This window comes from Bos mutus, chromosome X (genome assembly GCF_027580195.1).
Source record: "Bos mutus isolate GX-2022 chromosome X, NWIPB_WYAK_1.1, whole genome shotgun sequence".
NCBI lineage: Eukaryota > Metazoa > Chordata > Mammalia > Artiodactyla > Bovidae > Bos > Bos mutus.
In genome coordinates, this window is record NC_091646.1 from 107949284 (window position 1) to 107972573 (window position 23290).

Below are 23290 nucleotides of genomic sequence, written 5' to 3' on the forward strand. Positions count from 1 at the left end.
TCTTTTTGAATTAGTGTTTTCATTTTTTTCTGAGTGTATTATCAGTAGAATTGCTGGATCATGTGGTAGTTCTGTTTTTAATTTACTGAGGAACCTCCATACTGTTCTCCATAGTGGCTGCACAAATTTACCTTCCCACCAGCAGTGTACACAGGTTCTCTTTTCTTCACATTGTTTCCAACGTTTGTTATTTGTAGGTTTTTTGATGATAGCCATTCTGACAGGTGTGAGATCATATCTCCTTGTTAGTTTGATTTGCATTTCTCTGATAATTAGTGATGTTGAGTATCTTTTCATATAGTGGTTAGCCATCTGTATGTCTTCTTTGGAAAAAAGTCTATTCAGGTCTGCTCATTTTTAAATCATTTAAATCAGGTTTTACCATTTTTAAATCATTTTGTGTTTTTTGATGTCATATCACAGTCTACATCTTCAATATTATCCCTTTACTGTTTATTGTAGTTATAATTGCTTATATAATTTTTTTGTCTTTTAATTTACATACTGGCTTATTTAAGTGTTTGACCCCAGTCCTTACTACATATTCATTTGCCTTTCCTATTGGGATTTTCCCTTTACTATAGATTTTTACTACTTTTCCATTTAGAAAAGATCCTTCAGCTTTTCTTTTATTGTACATTTAGTATTGAGGAACTCTTTTAATTTTTGTTTATCTGAGAAGTTCTTTATTTCTCCTTCTAAATGATAATTTTGCTGGGTAGATTGTCCTAGGTTGCAAGTTTTTACCTTTTAACACTTTAAATATATCATGTCACTCCTTTCTGGCCTGCAAGGTTTCTGCAGAGAAATCAGCTGATAGCCTTATGGAGGTTGCCTTGCAAATGACTCTTGTTTTTCTCCTGCTGCCTTTAGAATCCTGTCTTTATCATTTACTTTTGCCATTTTGATTATGATATGTGTTGGTGTGGGTCTGTTTGAGTTTATCTTATTTGGGATCCTGTGTGATTCCTATACCTGTGTATCTATTTCCTTCTTCAGGTTTGGGAGTTTTCAGGCATAATTTCTTCAAATACATTTTTGATCTTCCTTTCTCTCTCTTCTCCTTCTGGAACCCATATAATGCAAATATTTGGATGCTTAATGTTGTCCCAAGAATATCTTCAGTTGCTTTATTTTTTTTTTTAATTTGCTTTTCCTACTGCTGTTCTGATTGTGTGGTTTCCATTTTTCTGACTTCTAGATCATTTACGTGTTCCTCTGTATTACTTTGTCTGCTATTCATTCCTTCTAGTGTGTCTTTTATTTCAGCTATTGAATTATTCATTTCTGACTGGGTCTTTTTAATGTTTTCTAGTTCCTTGCTGAAATGTTCTCGATTACATCAATTGTTTTCCCTAATTCAGTTAACATTTTTATTATCAATGTTTTGAATTATCTCGTAAATTTTTTTATTTCTGTTTTTTTAAATCTCTTTTGTTTCTCTTTCATTATTTTTCAGGGGTTTTCTCTTGCTTTTTCAATTGAGAGTAGTTACTGTGCCTTTTCATTTTGCTTGACTTTCCTGCCTCTATGAGTTTAGGTGAAACAGCTGTCTACTGCAGTCTTGAAAGTGTATTTTTCAGTGGAACCATCTCTATACTGTGTGTGCCCAGTGCGTTTGGTGTGAGAGCTGGATTCGATGTGAACACAAGTCATTCTCGGTGGAACCATTTCTATACAGGCTGTGTGTGCTCAGTGCCTTTGGTGGGAGAGCTGGATTTGATGTGGACACAAGTCACATCTTTCCTCAGTGCACTGGCCACTATCACCTTGGTAATGGTTGTGGCTGGAGACAGAGCAGCTAGAGCTGGTGGTGAGTGTGAGATGGGACTTCCTCTCTGCTCAGTGGCTGTCACCACCCTCTCAGGGGTGGGGCCTGAGCTGACTCTGTTTTTCTCTCCTCCTCACACTAGGACCTTTGCCCCAGATAAGGGGAATGCTAAAGCAAGTGGGGCCCCATGTGCTGACTGCCTGCACAGATGTCCACAGCTTCACTCAGACATAGCTTCAGGTGCAGATCCCCTTTGTCCCTCACAGCCTTCACCACCCCTACCATGTTATGGAACCTCTCTACAGGAAAGACGGTGCCTGTGTGAACTCTCCATGTGTATTGGGAGGTCAGCTGTGGTGCAGTGGCTGCTGTCAGACATCTGGGGGGTTCTGAGGCACTGCTTCAGTAAGAGCTAAGAAAGTTCCACTCAGACCTCTGTGTCCCATGGTTGAATCTCTTCCTCTGTCGTGGGCACCCCAGATCCAGTTCAGCACTATGGCATGGGTTGAGCAGGACCAGAGTATTCACTGGTCTCAGGCTGGTGGGCATGGCAAAGTGGTCACAGGAAACCCAGAGCTGCTAAGCCAGACCTCTCTCTGCCTTGCCTCAGGGGCAGTTCTCCTTTGTCTCTCACAGCTGATCACTGTTCCCAGCCTCAGCTGTTCCTGCCGTGTTGTAGAACTGCTGGATATGGTGGGTGGGGCCCTTGTGATGACTCTGTGTGTATCAAGGTGGGGGGTGAGCTGTGGTGGGTGGCTGCCATCTGAGATCTGGGCAACTTCTGGGGGTTGCTGTTTGAGTAGGTGTCAACAATGGCATTACCCTGGGACTTGGTCACCTCTGTGTCCCATGGTCAAGTCTTTTCCCTGGTCATGGCTTCCCCAGATCCAATTGCTGTGCCATGACACAGAATAGACAGGATGGGAGTGTTGCTTGGTACTTTGGGCTGGGGTGCATGGCTAGCTGGTTGTTGGAAACCCAGAGGGCTCAGAGCAAATCTTTCTCTGCCCTGCCTCAAAGACAGCCAATGCATGCCCTCCTCATGAGTGGAGTCCAGTCCTCTGGCCAGCCAAGGGGGCTTGTCTCCTGTACATAGGACCCTAGGTCTGGGACACCCAGTCTGTGGCTTGACCTGATCACACCCCACCTATGCAACCTCCCTTTTCTTCTGATTCCCCTCCCAGGGGTACAGGTCTTGACCTGATTACTTTTCTTCCTTTCCTCCTGGATTATGTGTGTATTGTTCTTACAACCTTGGTTGTACAGGAGTGCTTCTGCCAATTTCCAGTTAGTTTCAGTGAGAATTGTTCCACGTGTAGGTGTATTTTAGATGCATTTGTAGCAGGAGGTAGGCTCCATTTCTTCTTACTCCACCATCTTGATCTCTTCTCTCCCACTTTCCTTTCTTATAGTACTTATTGTTGTTTGTTTGCAGACCTATCCTCTCTACTAGGTTAAATGCTTTGGACAATGGAGGCTACATCTCAGTGATGTCTTTTCCATTGTGCTTAGCATATAGTATGTATGTGCGTGCTAAGTTGCTTCAGTCGTGTCTGACTCTCTGCAACCCTATGCCCACCAGGCTCTTCTGTCCATGGGATTCTCCAGGCTAGAATACTGGAGTGGGTTGCCATGCCCTCCTCCAGGGGATCTTCCCAACCCAGGGATAGAACCCACACCTCTTAGGTCTCTTACATTGGCAGGTGGGTTCTTTACCACTAGCACCACCTGGGAAGCCCCCTTAGCACGTAGTAGGTACTCTGTAAAAGTTTATAGAATGAGTATATTAATTTATATTCAGCCCTTACCATACCTCATGCAAAGAGTTGACTCATTGGAAAAGACCCTGATGCTGGGAGGGATTGGGGGCAGGAGGAGAAGGGGACGACAGAGGATGAGATGGCTGGATGGCATCACCGACTCAATGGACATGAGTCTGAGTGAACTCTGGGAGTTGGTGATGGACAGGGAGGCCTGGCGTGCTGTGATTCATGGGGTCGTAAAGAGTCGGACACGACTGAGTGACTGAACTGAATAGAACTTACCATACCTGTCTCCTGTGACCATTTTCTTATGATTTTGAAGGTGTGACCTGAAAATATGTTGAATGTGTGTATATTAAACTAGTAAATATACCAAAAAGGAAACAGACTGACAGAGAAAAAGTGAGTGGTTACTAGGTGGGAGAGAGATGTGGGAAGGGGAAGATAAGGGTAATGGGTTAAGAAGCACAAAGTACTTTGTAATAAGCTACAAGTACATATAGTACAGAACAGGGAACATAGTCAATATTTTATAATAACTATAAATGGTATGGGGCTTCCCTGGTGGCTCAGATGGTAAACAACCTGCTTGCAATGCAGGAGACCCAGGTTCGATCCCTGGATCGGGAAGATCCCCTGGAGGAGGAAATAGCAGTATTCTTGCTGGAGAATCTCATGGACAGAGGAGCCTGGCGGGCTACAGTCCATGGAGTCACAAAGAGTTGGACGTGACTGAGCAACTAACACTTTCACTTTTTTTTTCACAAGCAAGATACTCTGTGGTGTCTCAGGCTTTTTCTGGCCCTGAGACTCTGTGACCTTTTGATTTCCCTTTTAGAGTCTTTTTATTGTTTGTGGGGAACAAACCCCACAGAATCTAGGAGACTTGATGCACAAGTTTTGTTAAGTGCTATCAGAAAATCTGTTAAAAAAGTGATTTTTTTCATTTACTTGCCGTTTTACAAAATAACGCTTACAAATATAGTCAATCACTGGAAAGCAAATTATTCAAGTAAGTCATCAGCAAAAATGGCAGAGTGAAGACTTCTGAAAATTCTACCCATAATAGAAATGAAAAGAATTGGCAAAGACGATCAGAACCAACTTTTGCTGCACTCTGGAAATTAACCAAAGGCTTGCACCAATCTGTGGAATATTCATTTATTCATGAAAAATGACTGCCTTATAATAGTCAGCTCTGTGGCATTTTCACTTGTGCTATGCCCATCTTTTGCTCTCCAGCTTTTCAGTGGCCTTGAGAATTCACAGCTTGCAACCATAGGGAAAGCCAGCAACCTGGTAACCCCTGGAGGATGCAGAACAGGTTTGAAACTGTTAAATCCTCATTTCTAGAGAGCTGTCATTATTTGATCTGTCTGGCAATTCCCCAGAAAACCCCACATGTAAAACTTTATTTGTCTTGTCTTGGAGGTGCAGATAGCCTCCCCCTCTCTGGGTTGGCAGGGGGGCTTTTCTGGAAAACTATTAGAGGCAAATGATTAACTTCACAGCTATTTGAGGAGTAGATAACCAAAAAGTTTGAAAGGTAAAGCTGAAGAATAATATATTTGTTGGGACTTTGAAAAGTTCCAGCATATTCTTGGGAACCTAGAGGACCACATGCCTGCTCAGGGATGTGTACAGTCCCAAGGCTATGTGCATGCTCAGGAAAGACCTGAGAAGGCCCTCAGCTCTCACTCTGGCTGACCTTGAGCTCTGTATAAGCAGAAAGGGAAGACTAAGGCATAGTTAATCAACTGCCTGGCTGAGTGTTGAAAGCATGCCCTAGCATGTACACAGAGCGTCTTGCCCAAGACTGGGAGACTTTTTGGTTCCAGGAGCTTATGGAAATCTTTTTCTCAGTTATTATTTGACTACTAAGCTAACCCAGCAGAGACTTCATTCTTTTTAATGATTATTAAAGTAGAATGGAACAGAGTGAAGCCTGTTGCCCATCAGACCTTATAGAAGCTGATTCTTGGTCCACCAAGCTGCAATATTTGTAGCTCTGCCTGTATAGTTCCTATGTCTTTAAACAGGTTGAAAGCGCAAGGAGCTCATATAAGTCTGTTAATATAAAATTTGTTAATTTTAAGGTAGGACAAAAGTAGTTTATGAAATTTTTTTTCAGAAGGATTGCTGTTAGTGAGAAGTGATTTGTTTGGAAATGCCATTTCACTTCTGCATCTCAACCACAACCCAGTTGGCTTCTTCATCTTTCTGAGTTCTTGTGGAAGATCAAGCCCTCTATCCTCCCCAGACTCCCTTTTATACGCTGTCCTCATGTTATCACTCTGTACTTCTGTTAATCTCATCTTCTGGTCTGGCTTTCTTTTGTTTCATCCCTGTAGTTTTCAACTCAGGCTGGTTATGGGCTGACACACTGCGTTCATGGAGTCTATTTTCTAAGAGGAGACTCTGGAAGAATAGAGACTGTAATTGCCCTTTTTCCTGGCCTAGGGGTGAGGGGTGTAAGAGCAAGAGGAAAATTCTTTGGCTATCATTTTGGTCAGAGCCATCTCAAATGAAGCAGTGCAGTTCTCACAGGCTGTAGGGGCTGTACTAATTTGACCAGATAGCTGGGTAATGACTCACTGAGACAGGGTTGGCGATAGAGAATTTTTTTTTCAGCCAGTACTAAAAAAAGACCCAAGGCTTATATGCATACATGCTGTACATTCATCCAATACCACCTTCCTCATCCCTACCAGGGGAATGCCAGAGAGGTTGCCCCTTTCCCACACTTCTCTCAAATTGCTCATTTTCTGACTCACCCCTCCCCTCTGCCCCCCTTTTCTAGGCTTCACTGAATGTTTGTTTTAACCTGATTTCTCTTGCCTGTGAGGGGTGGAGAATGGGGTGGGAAGGTACACAGTGTGATTTACGCCACCTCTGTCCACCACCTCCTGGGGATGGCCTGACCTGGATGATCATTTTTAGCCTGCTATTTCCTGAGCATGGGCCAGGGGCTGTGGCCAGGGGCAGAAAGGCTAAGACTGTGACACAAGCTCCCTGGCAGATTTGGCAGTGATGAGTTTTCACTGGGGAATGAAATGGCTGTCTCATTTCTAACTTCTGTACATTGGAAATAGCGCCATGGCTGTGACCCTAATGATGAAAACATCTTGAGGAGAAAGGCTACCTAAATCCCTGAAAGACTGGACTTCTGTCACATATTTCAAGAAGGGCAGTATCCCGGGTAGCTGTGTTTCTAAAATTATAACTTCAAACAAATTATGACTTCAATGTATACAAATGATACAAAGTATAACGTCAGCCTCCAACCGAGTAGTCTGTTTTCATGATCAGATAAGACTCATTTATTTATTTCTAGGAAAGACCATTTATTTCTATGAAAACAGCATGCTCCTGCCTTAGAAAACAAAGCCAGAAGAAAGCAATTTGTCCTTTCAAGTGAGCTAAACACATCCCGCAATGATATTTTTTATAGGAGACTATTCCCTTGGCGCTCTTAGGGGCTGATCTGGGAGAGCCCTTGCAGCTACTAGTAGCTGCACAAAATGGCCCCTGCTGGCTCTGAGCTCCCCTCCCTGTAGCGTCTGGTAGCCTCCAATTGCTGAGATGATAAGATGTGTGCTCGGTTGTCTCAGCTTTGAACTTGAAATATGATTTGTCATTGAAACAGCACCATAAACTATGAAATATACTAACAATTTCATTTTTCTGCTGATAGGTTAAGATAGATTTTTCTGGGCTGGCTTGGAAACTTATTTACCACCTATGATATTCTTTCTCTCAGAAAATACTGGCTTGGCCAAAATGTTTGTTCAGGTTTTCTCATAACCTCATATGGAAAAATCCGAATGAACTTGTTGGCTGACTCAGTACTTAAAGGAAACTTTTGTGATAAGATCCTTCCCTTCACAAGTCAATCTTGAGACTTTTAGCAGATCCTTTCCCCGCAGGCGGTACAGAAGTGAATTTTAACTCATCCCACATTACCTGGACATAAGTTCTGAGAGTGTGGCCTATGAACTTATGAGATTTAATTGTATTTTGTTCAGTTCCTTTCTGTTGAGAGATAACCATGGTCATTTGTGAATCCCAAGAACAAGTTCTATTTATCAGTTGCTTCAAGATTCTTCTTTGTAGAAGTTGTAAGTGAATAAAACACTAAATTACTGATAAAACATCTGGACTTCCAGCTAAAATATTACATTTTCAGAGGTGTATATATATAGTGTTTCAGGCTTGTCATAGGCCCCTTCTAAGCCACTGGCTGCTAGAAACCTCACATTAGTCCCTAGGGTCTGATTAGACATGGAAAGAGGTCAGGTATGCAGGTACTACTGTGTCATCTTGTACTCCACTCACACTAGGACAAGCTAGAAAGTGGCTGTTTACAAAGAAAGCCCCATTAGAAAAAAATGTTGGATGTAATTGTGACCAAAACATCATTCAGAGATAGTGGCAAATGGGACCATGAGAAAAGGAAGGTCTAAACAGGTGGTCAAAAGGAAATCCCTTTCTTAAAAGATTTTGAGACCCCATAAGTGTCTTTGTTTCTCAAGCAGGAGGATTTGCTTCCATTAGATTCCAGTGATGAATCTAAAAAAACTCTAATTTTTACCTTCAGGACAAAGGTAATAATTAATAAATCATAGAAGCAAGTTCCATTACATTTTGTTTAAGTTTCTTTCCTTTTCAGTTTTATCCAAGTATGAAAACCAGATTACTATTTTTGCTGACTACCTAGAAGAGTTTCCAGATACAGATGAGCTGGTATGGATCTTGGGAAAACAGCATCTTCTTAAAACAGGTAAGGTTTGGTTGCATTTGTCTGTGAGAACCCAAATGAGATGGGTGCCCAAGGTTGAAGTCTACCCTGTTTTCCTTCTTGGGTTGATAAGGGGTTAATGCTACTGCTAGGCAGATTTACTTTACAGCCAGAGGAGTTCTTGCGTGCAAAGACCCTTCTGAGGCCCTAGCAATGTGTTCACATGATCATAGGTATTTGTACAATTTGAAAAAGTCATTTTTTTTTTTCTTAAAGGAGAACCCACCAATTCTTTAAGCCTCAGGTTTCAAAAAACATGGACCGGCTCTGGGTATTACTAACCAGTATCTAGTCTTTGAAGACTACATACTTCTCATTCCTCTCATGTCCTTTTCTATCTAGATGAAAAACACTGCCATCCAAGGGACTTCTAAATAGCCCGTGGCTGTCAGAAACAGTCTCAGACACTGAGAAGGCATATAGTTTTTAGAGCTTTTGCTGACTGTGGTACTGTCTCAGTTTATTCTGATTTTGTACAGAACTTTTAGCCACTGCAGCTAGATGGAAAGGAGGCTTGGCTTTCTCTTCCTTTCCATTACATTCTTATAAATTGAGAAAGACCTTTTACCTGAAAGTGCTAACAACCCAGCACATAGATAAAACCTGAACTTGGAAATAGGCAGCTCTGAGTTTTGTGTCTGAAGAGAGATCCTCTTTGGAGGCCCTAGCATGGAGGGAGGGGCAGGAAGAAACTGACCAAAAGGCAAGAGAGGGGGCTTCCCTGGTGGCTCAGTGGTAGGGAGTCCACCTGCCAGTGTAGGAGACATGGGTTTGATCTGAGATCCAGGAAGATCCCACATGCTGCAGAGCAACTAAGCTTGTGCACCCTAACTACTGAGCCTGTGCTCTACAGTCTGGAAGCCACAACTACTGAAGCCAGCGTGCCCTGGAGCCTGTGCTCTGCAACAAGAGAAAGAGCCTGCACACTGCACCTAGCCCCCGCTCACCGCAACTAGAGGAAAGCCCACGCAGCAACGAAGACCCAGCACAGCCAAAAACAAATAAATAAATAAAAAGGCAAGAGAAGAAGTTAGCATCTTCTAATTCCATTTGAGTCTGGCTTTATCCTTTTGATTGGAAAACCCTGAATAGTGGAGAGCACCTAGTGCTAACAATTAGGAGACCTTTTGTATTCAGACTCTTCTACCTCGGATAAGTCACTTTCTGGATCATAACTCCTTTTGCCAGTAATTACTAGGAGAGGGACTGCAGGTGATCTCTTCTAGTTGTGCATTCCCTAAAAGAGGGATCCCCAAGTTGCCAAATATGCCCAGTTTCAAATGTTAAGTTGGAAAAGCCCTTTCAAGGTGAAACTCTTATTAAAGTCTAGGGCTTCCCTGGTGGTCCAGTGGTTAAGAATCCGCCTGCCAATGCAGGGGACACAGGTTCCGCCCCGGGTCCAGGAAGGTCCCACATGCCACAGAGCAGCTAAGCCCACGCACCTGTGCTCTAGAGCTCACATGCCACAACTACTGAGCTCACGTGCTTAGAGCCTATGCTTCACAATGAGAGGCCATTGAGAAGCCCACATTGAGAAGCAGTGAGAAGCCCACACACAACAATGAAGAGTAGCCCCCACTTGCCACAGCTAGAGAAAGCCTACACAGAACATTGAAGACCCACCATAGCCAATAAATAAATAAATCTTTAAAAAATGTCTATACAACTTTCACCAGCCTTTCTAGCATATAGGCAAGCCAGAAGACATAGAGAATATCAGGGGAAGGAGTGAGGGGCATGAGCATTTGAGGCAAGGGGATAAAATAATAGCTAACATCTACCTCAGGTTTACTGTGTACTGTACCATATAAGCTCCTGCCTTCCATGTAGTGTTATCTTGTTGAATACTCATATCTCTGTGAAGTAGGTGCAATTATTCTCCCCATTATATATATGAGGAAACTGAAGCTCAGAAAAGTTAAGTAACAAGGCCACACAGTTGGTAAGTAGCAGAATCAGGGCTCAAACCCAGGCAGAGCTTGACCATTTTACATCTGGCTCCCATACTGTGCTAGGCACTGGTAACATGAAGGGGAAGAAAAATCCAGACAGCTCAGCTTTCTGATTTGTTCAAAGGAAAGGCAGAAGAGAAAATAGAGACTATTGGTTAACACTGAATTTCTTTTTCTTCTTTTAAAGTGCAATGACTATAAATTCTGTACAGAATTACAATTATAGATGTGTTGTTGAGAAGAGGAAGAGAGAAGACTAAGAAAGACAGAAGCACAACTAAGTACAGATGGACATGTGGAAGCCATATTTGTGGCCACTGAAGTAAATTTACGCTGTAAAATATATACAGGAAAGCATGCTTTGAAAAAAAATGACAAAAGCATTTGTGATGTTATATCACCATTTAGATTACAAATGCCAATGCACTAATTTCTTACACACTTAATTTGCTTAGCAGGGACATCTTTTTAGTTAAAGATTTACGTGCACACACAAATGCCAACAACCTATCCCTCGTTTTAGGTAACAGACCATGGATGCTGATGAGAGATCCAGCCAACCATCAGGCAGGGGCTGACTGCCTATCATTAGGTTACCCAGGACCCTTGCTTTTCCCAGTCCTTGTCTTTTGGCCATGTGATCTCAGTGTTAAGCACCTGCTGGGGCTGTGGAGCTCAGTGAAGAGATAGGAGCCACTCAGCATCATTGTAGCCAGTAGCTCTGATCAAAATATAGGCGGGAGGAAATACTGAAATTATTTGGCTAAAATGAGACTGGGTTTCCTATGAATTTCCCTTAGCCTCATAACAATGGAAATGACTGGTTATTTGAAATTTAGTTTGCCCCTGGCTCAGAAATCAAAGACAGATATCTTTAGATGGGATATGGTGATTTAATTTTAATTTCACATTTAATTACAGAAAAATCTAAGCTGTTGTCTGATATAAGTGCTCGTCTATGGTTTACATACAGGAGGAAATTTTCACCAATTGGTAGGTATATCATTTGTTATATTGTGCTTTCTTCCTTGTAGATAGCTTTCCTGAGGTTATCAGTGATATCATGGAAATCTTAGAATTACCAACTCACTATAGTGAAGAATTTAGTTTGGGGGAGTAGTTGATTAAGTCTTATGCTTCATACAGAAGTTTCATTGCCAATGCGCCCCAGCATGTATGGTTCCGTGGTGTTAATGTGTAATGCCAGTTTACTTTTGAGCCCACCTCCAAGTGTTTGGGCACTAGAGATATTGTTTTAAGTCTAAGAGCAACAAAACAGTCAAACTTTTAACTTGATACAGTCCACTGCTTTATGGAGTTATTTGATTATTAAAGATGACTTGTACCTTGAAGGAAAGAAAATAATTCTCTTGCTTTTTTTTCTTCCTATGATATGAAAACACTTTGCCACTGAGAAATGAATTATAGTGGATATCCTTGGAACTAATTCTAGGCAGTTAAGAATACCAGCTGCTGTCTAGAAAAAAGGACAGTTTAATGAGCTAAGTGAATAGGATCCCTCCAGAGAAAATTTGTAAAATGTTTGCCAACAGGGTTACTTCTTTCTAATCTTGTGGTCCTATAGAAAAGGATCACCAAACTCAGTTGGTGGAAGCTGTTCTCTTAGAGGAAACCTGTCTGACTGACTTTGTTTTGGGACTGGACCTAATAACTGGAGTGAAATCTATCTTTCTGATAAGTGTGAAAAATGAAGTTTTTTTTTTTTTTTTTTTTTGCTCTCCATAGGAAGTACCTGAGTAAAATACACAAAAGAACAATCTTTACTACCTAGTAATTCTAAACTGTTAACTTTTTCTGGATCTTGCAAGATCTTTGCAAGATTTGAAAACATTTGCAATTCAACTCTGACAATGTTTTGAAAGAGATGATCCCTTCTTTATGTGGGCTTCATTGCATATTTCCCTACTAATCTGGCCTATAATCCCACCATTAGCAAGAGCCAATGTACTCCACTTCCAGCTGACAAGTTGGCTCAACTCTCCTCATCTTGCTGTAGCAACTCTCCTTCAGTCCCCACAACAAAAGGAAAGGAGCAGCCATCTTGGACCACTTGTCTTACATGGCTGATGATGTCATTTACGGTTAGTCTTGTGAGACCATGCTTATAGCATACTTTTCCACTTCTGTGTTGGGAGAGGAAGCAATGAAAGCATAATGTCTCCTCTGCCATCCAAGTTGTCTCACTTCAAAGTACTTTGAAAAAGGATATTGAGTGCCCCACCCCCACCCCATGCCCGGCCACATATATAGGATTTTTGTTATGTCAAGTGTTCTTTAAATGGAACCTGTTGTCTTATTAACTGGTTTTGTACCTTTTAAAAATATAGTATATTTCTAATTTATTAATAGTATTTTATATTAGGGCTTCCCTTGTACTCAGTGGTAAAGAATCCGCCTGCCAATGCAGGAGACACAGGTTCAATTCCTGGGTCAGGAGGATCCCCTGGAGGAGTAAATAGCTGCTCACTCCAGTATTGTTGCTGGGATAATCCCATGGACAGAGGAGCCTGGTGGGCCCCAGTCCATGGGGTTGCAAAGAGTCCACTTAGTGACTAAACAACAACATTATGACCATACTCATTATACCAAATATTTACATCATCTTGAATGAGTGGTAGAATACTTTTATAGATACTCTCTCATTTAATTCTTATAGTATCCACTGATAGTAGGCAAGGTATATGCTATTATCTCCAGTTTACAGATGAGACTTAGATTAGATAACTAGAGACTGGTCTTCTGATGCCTAACCTAGGACTCTTTCCTCTATTTTACATTCTCCTTACCATTCAGAGCTTCATAATGTATATTTAGAATGGTCAAGAGCCTTCCAGATTTCCTTGACCATACTGATGATCAACTTTGGTAGCATTTATTCTTTAACTCAGATAAGATTGCCCTCCTCTGGAAGTGAACTGTGAAAAGCCAGATTTGGTCAGGCAGATGATGACATGTCATGGATTAAGTGTTGGTAGTCATACATGGTAGTCAGTCATCTACCAAAATTGAATGCATGCCTGGATGTCTCTAAGCAGAAAACATACAGGGCAGGTTTTGTTCATTTGTTTGTTTTGCCTTAGGTCACAGAACCCATTTTGGTTAACTCAGCATTATCTTTGCAAGTTCTACCCTGTAACAAACCTTGCTGGATATCTGGCTTTATCTCTTGCCTCTCTATTCTGAATATGTGTGCCTATCTATATTGTATGATTCTCCAATATGCTGATGTTTCAGGAAAGGGCAATTTAATGAACTCACATTCATTCTCATCCATTTTGCCAACAGGGGGAACAGGCCCTTCATCAGATGCTGGCTGGGGATGTATGCTACGCTGTGGACAGATGATGCTGGCTCAAGCCCTTATCTGCAGACACTTGGGAAGGGGTGAGTTAAATTTGTTCTGTCTTGGAGACCTCTGCAGTCACATTTACTGCTGATGGTTTAGCCTTGGTGCTAAAGGGAATACAGCTGCAGGTCCTGAAGTGCTCTCTGTAAGCCCAAGTGGTGGGGCTGACAAGTCAACAAACCCTCTCATGAGAAGGAAACAGCTTGCATTTCCTTGTAACTCACTAAGCCAGAGAGTTATTTTCCTGGGACAGAACTGAACATTGAGTCAAGTGTATCGAAGAGTTTGCATCTTCACTATTGTTCACGTGGGTTCTTAAACAGGTCAGATAACAAAAGGAGCAGGAAGAAGGGTGTGGTGGTGAGCCTGTTTTTTGACCTCATTTAAGTTATTTGGTGAAAGATGTCAGTGACCTAAAGGAAGTGGCTAATGAGGGAACCAGTGCTATTTTGGTGTGGGTTCACTGATGAGGTCCACTTGATAATGAAGGAATCCTTAAATTAGCTTTCTCAGGAGGCTGCTTTATTAAGAACTTCCCAATCCAACATTGTAAAGCAACTATATTCCAATAAATTAATTTAAAAAAGAAAAAGTTTAAAAAAAGAAAAAGTTACTATGTGAAGTAATAGATGTGTTAATTAAGTAGATTATGATAATCATTTCATAATGTATAGGTTCATTAAATTATCACATCATATATCCTTTTAAAAATCATGCTGTTTAAGCTAAACACATGCAATTTTTATTTGTCAGTCATACTTCAATAAAGCTTACAAAATTTTTTAAATAATAAAGGGTACACACTATCTTAAAATTAGAACCTTCCAGTAATCATTGTTGGAACACTTGAGTCTTGTTTTCTTAAGACATATGCATACTTCCCCGTGGGCTGACCTTGGTTAGATGCCAGTTCAGGAAGTTGGGTGAAAGTCTGGTTTGCCTTGGGGATGAGGGGATGAAAGGCCACCTTGGATGAGATCGGGCTGCTGAAATCTTCAGCTGTTACTCCTTGAGATTCAGAGGTACAACAACCGACTCCCTTTCCCTGACTGTACAACCTCACACATCCTCCTGTGGTTACAGAGAAGACTGGAGAAGAGTCTGGGGAGGCTTTAGGGCTTCATGCCTGCTTTTCAGGGTTTAGAATGTCCCGTGCCTGCGTCCCCTGGGTAGTATCATAATTTCTGTTTAACAGATGAGGAAATTAAGGCTCAGGAAATACTGTAACTTGCCCCAGGCTGAACAGCAAGAGACCTGGATTTGGGAATAGAATGCAGGTCTTCTGCCTTCTTGTCCAGTGATTTCTCTATTGTACATAGACTTCTTGGAACAGATCCATTCTTACTGTTTTTACTTTCTCATTTATGAAACACTTCAAGATGATTCTTCTGGAAATGAATTTTGTGGAGAGCAAACTGGGGGGCTTTCCCCACAATCAGCAGTCTCAACTGTTTTAATGTAAAAGCAAGAAGGCAATGGCACCCCACTCCAGTACTCTCGCCTGGAAAATCCCATGGATGGAGGAGCCTGGTGGGCTGCAGTCCATGGGGTTGCTGAGTCGGAAACGACTGAGCGACTTCACCTTCACTTTTCACTTTCATGCTTTGGAGAAGGAAATGGCAACCCACTCCAGTGTTCTTGCCTGGAGAATCCCAGGGACAGGGGAGCCTGGTGGGCTGCCGTCTATGGGGTCGCACAGAGTTGGACACGACTGAAGCGACTTAGCAGCAGCAGCAGGAAGAATGTGGAAATAGATCTCATAGCTAAGATATTCGAATGAGAAGATGTGATTTTATAAAGTATTTTGGAGCATTTCCTTTTTGGTTATTTTGCAGTTGAGGTGGGGTATTAGTTGACTTATCACTGTCATCAGTAAATATTTAGTGGTACATAGCAGCCAGCTAATCGGGATTTCCCCCAGAGTCAGACAGTTCATTAGCTGGTGAAAAACAGTTGAATGCTGTTCACCCTCTGAAGACTGCTGGATATAAAGTTTAAACATTTGGTTTCAGAAATACAAAAGCACACATCATTGTAAAACAACTATATGCCAAAAAAATTTTAAATGTTTAAAAATAAATAATAAAAATTGTTCCCCTATTGAAAAAAATTCTAAAAAAAAAAAAAAAGCAAAGAGAATTAAAGACTCTGGAGATAATGGCCTTTGCCTTCCAGTAGATTTCACTTGTGAATTCAAACACTTTCTAAAACCTCAGGAGAGAAATTTCTGTCTTGGAAGCCAACTAAGTCTCAGAAATCTGTCCCATTAGACAGAGTTCCTAGAGCTGAGGGAATGGGAACAGTGTGTCCTGTCCACAGAGGTGACGATGAGAGTTTTTTCAGAGTTGTCCTCAGCAAGTCATAAGCAGCCCCTGTAGAACTGGGGGACTGTGCCTGAGGCATAGATCAGATCTCTACAGGTGTAATTATTTTAGTTTTGGTCATAAGGAAACCTTCAACACCTGATAGCAAAGGTATTTGTTTTTCCAAAGCTCAGTGTGGCCTTTTAAAAAGGCTATGTAAAAAATGGCAGTGTGCATTTCTTTAAAAAACCTTCTTAGTTGCAAATTGTTTTTATTCCCCTGGAAATACTGGTGTGTCAGGATGGCACTTCCCCTCACCCCCCATGAGACTCTTGTCAGTGCTACTGGAATATACAAACCAAAGCCATTGGTGTTTGTGTGGACGTGAGACACTACAGTGTCTGAGTGAGACCCGGATATACTGCTGGGTTTTGAGGTGACATCCTGGTCACTGAATAGCTGACCAGAAAGGCCTTGTGTCCCTGTTTTCAAGTAATATTTATCCAACTCCAGCTCATGGGCAAAGTCAATTTTTTGGTCAACTTCTTGTCTTGTTTTTACTTTACACCCACTGAGTCTCTGAAAGAAATCCGTTTCCAGATGTCTTGGTCATCAATATTAAAGATACTTGGGAATATTCTGACCTGATCGTTCCCACTTTCTGGATGTAATGCCTTTGTTTTCCTTCTAACCTTGTAGTCAGAGTAAGACTGCAGAGATAACAAATGGTTATAAACATGATTTTAACTCTTTTTTTTTTTCCCTAAAAAGACTGGAACTGGGAGAAACAGAAAGAACAACCCAAAGAATACCAACGAATCCTACAGTGCTTCTTAGATAGAAAAGACTGTTGCTACTCTATCCATCAAATGGGTAAGGTCACATGAGTAGTTTAAAGACTGTCTTTCTGTTGCATAGTCCAATTAAGAGGAAAGAAACACTGTGAAATTCAGCTTACTTTGCCTGTACTTGCTTTTCTTTTTTTTCAATTTAAAATATTTTATTTCATGTGGGATCTTTCATTTCAGCGCATGGAATCTTTTAGCTGTGGCATGTGAACTTAGTTGCATCAGTTCCCCAACTAGGGATTGAACCCAGGTCCCCTGCATTGGGAGCTAGGCATCTCAGCCCCTGGAGCACCAAGAAAATCCCTGTACTTGCTTTTCTTGTCCCCTGCTTTATATGTGGCTCCACTAAGTCATCTATCTACTTAATTATTTATGCAAAAAATTAGGAGTTTTTGGTTTGTTGAAAGACCTTTCACTAACATGTTTATTTTTTCCACATGAAAACAGCACAGATGGGCGTAGGAGAAGGGAAATCAATTGGCGAATGGTTTGGACCAAATACAGTTGCACAGGTGTTGAAGTAAGTAAAAAGGTTGGGCACGAGCCTTATTCTACTGTCTCCTATGCCTGCCTCCACCAACTCAGTATCCCGTCAACCAAGCAGTTCTTGCCATCCCACTGAGCCACCAAACATCTGTACCATTTTGCTCAAATACTTCCTTGAAGTGTGTAATGTGTGTAGACAACTGTCTTTGTTTATCAGAGTTGTAGTCATGAGTATCAGTCCAGGTAGAGGCCCCTCAGTACTCATTCCGTATCCCCTTGATAGATTGGTGCTCAGACACTCAACCATCAGCCTGAGGGTCACTTTGAAGCCAAAGGGTTTGTACTAAGGAGGAGGGGGAAGCCTGAACCAGCCTAGGGAAGGCACAGACTCCCACTTTGTATGGTATTTTAAAAAATCTTCATTGATTCATTCAACATTTATTGGGCATCTCTACTATGCTAAGTATTAGGTGTACAAAAATAAACTAGGTATAATTCTTGCTTCAAGGGACTCACCACCTATTGGAAGACACAAACCCCAAGGGAGTCTTGGAATCAGTTTGTCATCTTTTAGTAAACTCAGGGTACCCCAGCATGGTCCTTTTGCCATTGTCCTATTAAGTCCCAGAATTCACCTCCCACAGCAAGAGGTAACATGGAGAGGCCAGGACCACTGCTTTGGAAATGAATGGGGTGAGTGGCATTGGCACTTACACCCACAGGCCACCTCACCTATTGTCACTGTCCTTCCTGACAGCCTATTACCAAATGGAAACTCCATGAGGGCAGAAATTGTGTTTTCCTTGTTCACGCCTATAACATTAGCACATGAAACCACCTGGTACCTGTAAGTGTTCAAAAAATACCTGATGAATGAGTGAATGAAAATGGCAGCCAGAGTTTGATGCTGATTTAGGCATCAGAAAATTAAAACCATCTAGCCTTCTATGGTCGGAGAAGGCAATGGCACCCCACTCCAGTACTGTTGCCCGGAAAATCCCATGGATGGAGGAGCCTGGTAGGCTGCAGTCCATGGTTTCGCTAAGAGTCGGATACGACTGAGCGACTTGACTTTCACTTTTCACTTTCATGCATTGCAGAAGGAAATGGCAACCCACTCCAGTGTTCTTGCCTGGAGAATCCCAGGGATGGGGGAACCTGGTGGGCTGCCGTCTCAGGGGTCGCACAGAGTCGGACACGACTGAAGCGACGTAGCAGCAGCAGCAGCAGCAGCCTTCTTTGGTTGCTACTTTAATTCTTAGGCTCTCTGGAGCATGATGACAGGACCTGCTTCATGCAAAATACAAATGGGCACTGTTTCAGTTATTAGCGAACCTTCAGTGAACTAGAATGTTTTGGAAATGTGCTTGTGAGAGGAGTAGTCTGGATTTCTTGGGGACCCAGGTGAAACCTATTATCTTGGAATCACCCTTTGCTAACAGTGCAGCCTCTCTGAGACCACTTTCTTACTTTAGTCTGTAGTGCCTTTTGGGCCATTGTTGATTAGGTGAGTGAGGATCTGGTGGTATTTCAGGAACCACTGCAAGAAGCCAGGGTAGAAAGTATAAAAAATTGGAATGGCTGTGCTGATCCCAAAACCTAGTTTGATATTGTTGGTTTATAAATGATATCCCTCAGAATTTGCTTCTTTCTTCTAAAATTTGAACTTCCCAACAACAAGTAAATGGAAACATATATTTGAAAAAGAATTTAGGTGGATTCTTACTCATCATGAATGTTATTATCAGGAACAGCAGTATGTGATGATAATGATTATGTTATTATTATTTTGGGGAAAGATAAAATGAATGAAATGAAAATATAATGGTAACTAACCTCTTACTGGGAGCTACTTTAGTTTGCGAGAGAATGTGTTTTTGTTTCATTTTGTTGGTTGTTGAGACTGGGTTTTACCCCAAAATCCCATAGTAGCCAGGTTAAAAATGTCTTCTTCAAACTTGCTAGAGAAGAAAATAAGGGAGAAATAGACAACATATTTTCCTCAGATAATCTCTTTTTAAACGGGTTTTCTTTCTAATCTCCTCTGAAAGTGAAAGTCACTCAGTTGTGGCCAGCTCTTTGCAACCCCATGAACTATACAGTCCATGGAATTCTCCAGGCCAGAAGACTGGAGTGGGTTACCACACACTCCTCCAGGGGATCTTCCCAACCCAGCAATCGAACTGGGGCCTCCTGCATTGCAGGTGGATTCTTTACCAGCTGAGCCACCAGGGAAGCCTCTGAAGTCACGCAATTCAGCACAATCTATGGCTCTATCTATGTCTTCAGTTCTTGACCAACAAGGCCCAGCAAGTCTCCTGGGACAACATTCTTACTGCATTTGGGGAGGGACCGAAGAGATCATCTCCTCTATCTGTTTCTCTCTCTCTCTCTGGATTTCCCTGGGGCTTATTCTTCATATTATATATGCTTCTAAACAAATATATATATATATATATATATACACACACATCACACACACACACACACATACACACACACATACATACATTCACACACACATATGCATGTGTGTGTGTGCTAAGTCATTTCAGTTGTGTCTGACTCTTTGCAACCCCATGGACTGTAGCCCACCAGGCTCCTCTGTCCATGGGGATTTCCAGGCAAGAATACTGGAGTGAGTTGCCATGCCCTCCTCCAGGGGATCTTCTCAACCCAGGGATCAAAACTGGGTCTCCTGAATCTCCTGCATTGCAGGCAGATTCTTTACCTGCTGAGCCAATAGGGAAGCCTATATATATACACACACACACACACACACACACACACACACACACACACACATATATAAGTAACAGTTTTCCTTTTTTTTTTAAGCAATGAGTCAGAATGTCTCACATTTTAGAAAAGAAAACAAAATCTCTTGGGAGCAGGTGTACTGGTCCTCTCTTGCCCATTGGAGTAACATCATTTTGCAAGGCAGCCTGTTCCATTTTTATAAAAAGCAAGGCCTTCTTTCTGAGGCTCAGAAACAGTGACTCTGGCATTTTCAAAGTCCCTGGACATGGAATATTCCAGAGCTCGGTCAAAGGAGCCAGACCTGACCTGAATCCCACAGAGAGAACTACTTCTGTGTGGCTCAGCATTCGGTAACTTCTGGAACACTGGACATACATAGATGGTACTATTTTCTGTCGAGATGTCCATCTTCCCCAATTGTGACTTCATTGTATGTTGCTTTGCAGAAAACTTGCTTTATTTGACGAATGGAATTCCTTGGCTGTTTATGTTTCAATGGATAACACCGTGGTCATCGAAGATATCAGTGAGTCCTTGGCCAGTTTACCTTTTTGGGTGGTTGGGTATGGAGGTTCTTCTTTACCATTCAGAACATGTGGGGGCAAGAGAGGGAGAAAGAAAGAGAAAGCGAGAGAGAAAGAGAAAGAATAAACACACACACGTTCTCTCTAGCCCGCCCCTCTAGCAAGACAGGGGAGCACAGAGCTCTGGTTAATCATTCCCTGTGCCCTTTTTTCTCTTCCCTTTCAGCTTTCTGAAAGGGGAAAAAATGAGAGGATCTTTGGTGTGCTCAGTGAAGTACCAGATTCTTTCCCTGCAGGACACCCCAAGTGCAGATAATCAGTTAAACCACCCATGGGTCTTCTCTGGCCTCCCCTCCTCCACTGTACTCCCCAACATGGGGCTCGAGAGACCAACAGATACAGTCCCTGTTTCCAAGGCCCTTGTAGCCTAGTTGACAAATGAGATTCTCCCAATGAGCCCATCATATCTGGGGAGACACAAGGAGTGTTCATTTGTCAGAAGGAAGAGAAGTAAGGGCTGGACGAGTACCCGGGGCTTCCTGTAGCAAGTAGGGCAGCAGGGCCCAGGTGGCAGCGGGAAGGGCCTTCCAGGTGGGGACTGTCACGTCAGGTCTCCCTTAGTCTTGCCCATGGTGCATCTCTTAGGGCCGGGTACCCCTTTTTTACCTAGCCCTGTCTTCTGTTTCTAGAAAAAATGTGCCGTACCCTGTCCTTGAGTGCTGACACACCTGCCGAGAGGCCCCTGGAGTCTCTGACTGCTTCCAACCAAAGTAAGGGCCCCTTGGCCTGCTGCACGGCCTGGAAACCCTTGCTGCTCATTGTGCCCCTCCGCCTAGGCATAAACCAAATCAACCCCGTCTATGTCGACGCCTTCAAAGTAAGTCACACCTTTCCCCAAGCCGCCTGTGGCCCGCCCATCCCACCACCATCGTGAGCACGGAGATCCGTGAGCAGCAGTCCACAAGTGAGCTGAGAATCTTGCGTTCTTTTTCCCTCCAGGAGTGTTTTAAGATGCCACAGTCTTTAGGGGCATTAGGAGGAAAACCAAATAACGCCTATTATTTCATAGGATTCTTAGGTAAGAAAAGAGTAATCACAAGTAAGTCACCGTGGGCTAGGGGAGGGTGGGCACAACAAGGTCTGCATGGAAGACCAGGCAATTCCAGTTAGGAGGCCCTGGCCTAGCCTGGAGATGCTGTGGCCTATAGGCAGCTCATCCTGCCTGTAGGTGTTACAGGAGGGTAACACCTACCTGTGCCTCAGAGACCAGTGTCTCCGTCTCTTTCCCTCTCAATATGATGGTTCCATGGCTGTGTTCACACTGGACGACCCCAAGGTCACAGCATTGCTTCAGCACCTCTTTTTTCCTCTGGGACCCAGAGCGGCAGGGCTTCACTTCCCTGGCCTTGCCAATCTCCTTCTTACTGGAGCTTGGGCATTTGGGCCAGGAGCCATCTTCTGACTTCCCAAGACCACACAGCTGGGCCTCCTAGGTTATTGTTCAGAGGCTTGACTGGGTGGAAATTAGAGGAGGTGAAAACAGAGGTATCCCTTTTATGATAATGGAGGCTCAGCCTTAAAACAGCTAACCTAATGTGGATCCTGATGAGCAGCCCGACATTCCTGCCTCAGTGGACACCTCTGGAAACCCCGCCATCTTCCTCACTAGCTGTGACCAGAGACATTGAAGGCCCTTGGCACAAAAAAGGAGCAGCCTGGCTCTTCTAAACTTTCACGTGCACACGAATCACCTTGAGATTAACATGCAGGTTCAGCAGGTCTGGGGTGGAGCCTGAGAGCCTGCATTTCTCACTAGGTAGGGCAGGTGCTGCTGGTGCCACACTTTGAGTACCAAGGGCCTACCTGGTTAGTGCGACAGAGTAAGGGAGCGATGTGGCCAGGGAAGTGGAATACCGCCACCTCTGGCAGGAGTGGGCTTTGAGGAACTTATGAGTTTAGGGTACAAAGGAGAGCCAGAGCAGGCGTGGGGAATGGTGTGAGGGATGTGCAGAGGACACAGTGAGATGAGCTTGGCCACCCTCCCAACCCATCTCTTCCTCAGAGATTCAGAGAGGTGAGGTGAGTGGGAACAGACAGACCTGGCCCCTGTATGTGGCCTGCCTCCCACTGGCTCGGTGTGTGACAGAGTTCGCGAGGCAACTCTTTCAGTCTCAGGTTCCCTTTGTGTAAAATAGGGCTGACCCCCAGCTCACCATGTTGTCAGCTCACAGTAAAGCACTCAGTAAAGAGCCAGCCTAACCCCAATGCTTCTTTCAGCTGCTTACTCTTCACTCCTTAAGGTGGGGTTTCTCTGCAGTTGCTGGGCTCGCTCTCGAACGCTGCCACCTCCTGGTCGAGCTTGAGAACTACAGCTTGATGGAACACTTGAAACGTGGAGGCTTTTACTTTCTAAAGTTCAAAACCCAGTAGTTGGAGTTTTATAAATTTAGATGTTCTCTGTTTCTAAGCTTCTGGGTTCCTGTCAAAGGAACTCTTGCAAAAATCTATTTCCTATTGTCTGTGCTTGAAGACAAACTGAAAACAGATTGGAAAATAATTGTGGAGGGATCTCAATGAATTCCTGGGCACCCTGGCCTCCTTATCCCAGGTTACCCAGAGAGAATTTGCCAAGTTGTCATAGCTCTGCTTCTCCTGGGGGGCCCCTGGGCTGGGGAGACTTTGGTGGAGTTGGACTGCTTATGAAAGAGGTGTGACAAT

The 23290-nt window shown here is 43.0% G+C and overlaps 1 protein-coding gene across 2 annotated transcripts in view; it reads left to right on the top strand.

Annotated features, from left to right (window-relative positions):
- The window catches only part of ATG4A (autophagy related 4A cysteine peptidase), an 80204-nt gene that overhangs the window by 36359 nt on the left and 20555 nt on the right, over window positions 1-23290 (top strand). Inside the window, exons 3-10 of one of the 2 annotated variants that reach the window (XM_005910840.2) lie at window positions 8204-8314; window positions 11206-11277; window positions 13591-13689; window positions 16726-16827; window positions 17250-17322; window positions 20495-20574; window positions 21262-21449; window positions 21572-21650. In XM_005910840.2, the coding sequence (XP_005910902.2) occupies window positions 8204-8314; window positions 11206-11277; window positions 13591-13689; window positions 16726-16827; window positions 17250-17322; window positions 20495-20574; window positions 21262-21449; window positions 21572-21650 (804 nt within the window). The remainder of the gene's footprint in view (window positions 1-8203; window positions 8315-11205; window positions 11278-13590; window positions 13690-16725; window positions 16828-17249; window positions 17323-20494; window positions 20575-21261; window positions 21450-21571; window positions 21651-23290) is intronic. The other variant, XM_070366117.1, reaches the window with a different exon arrangement.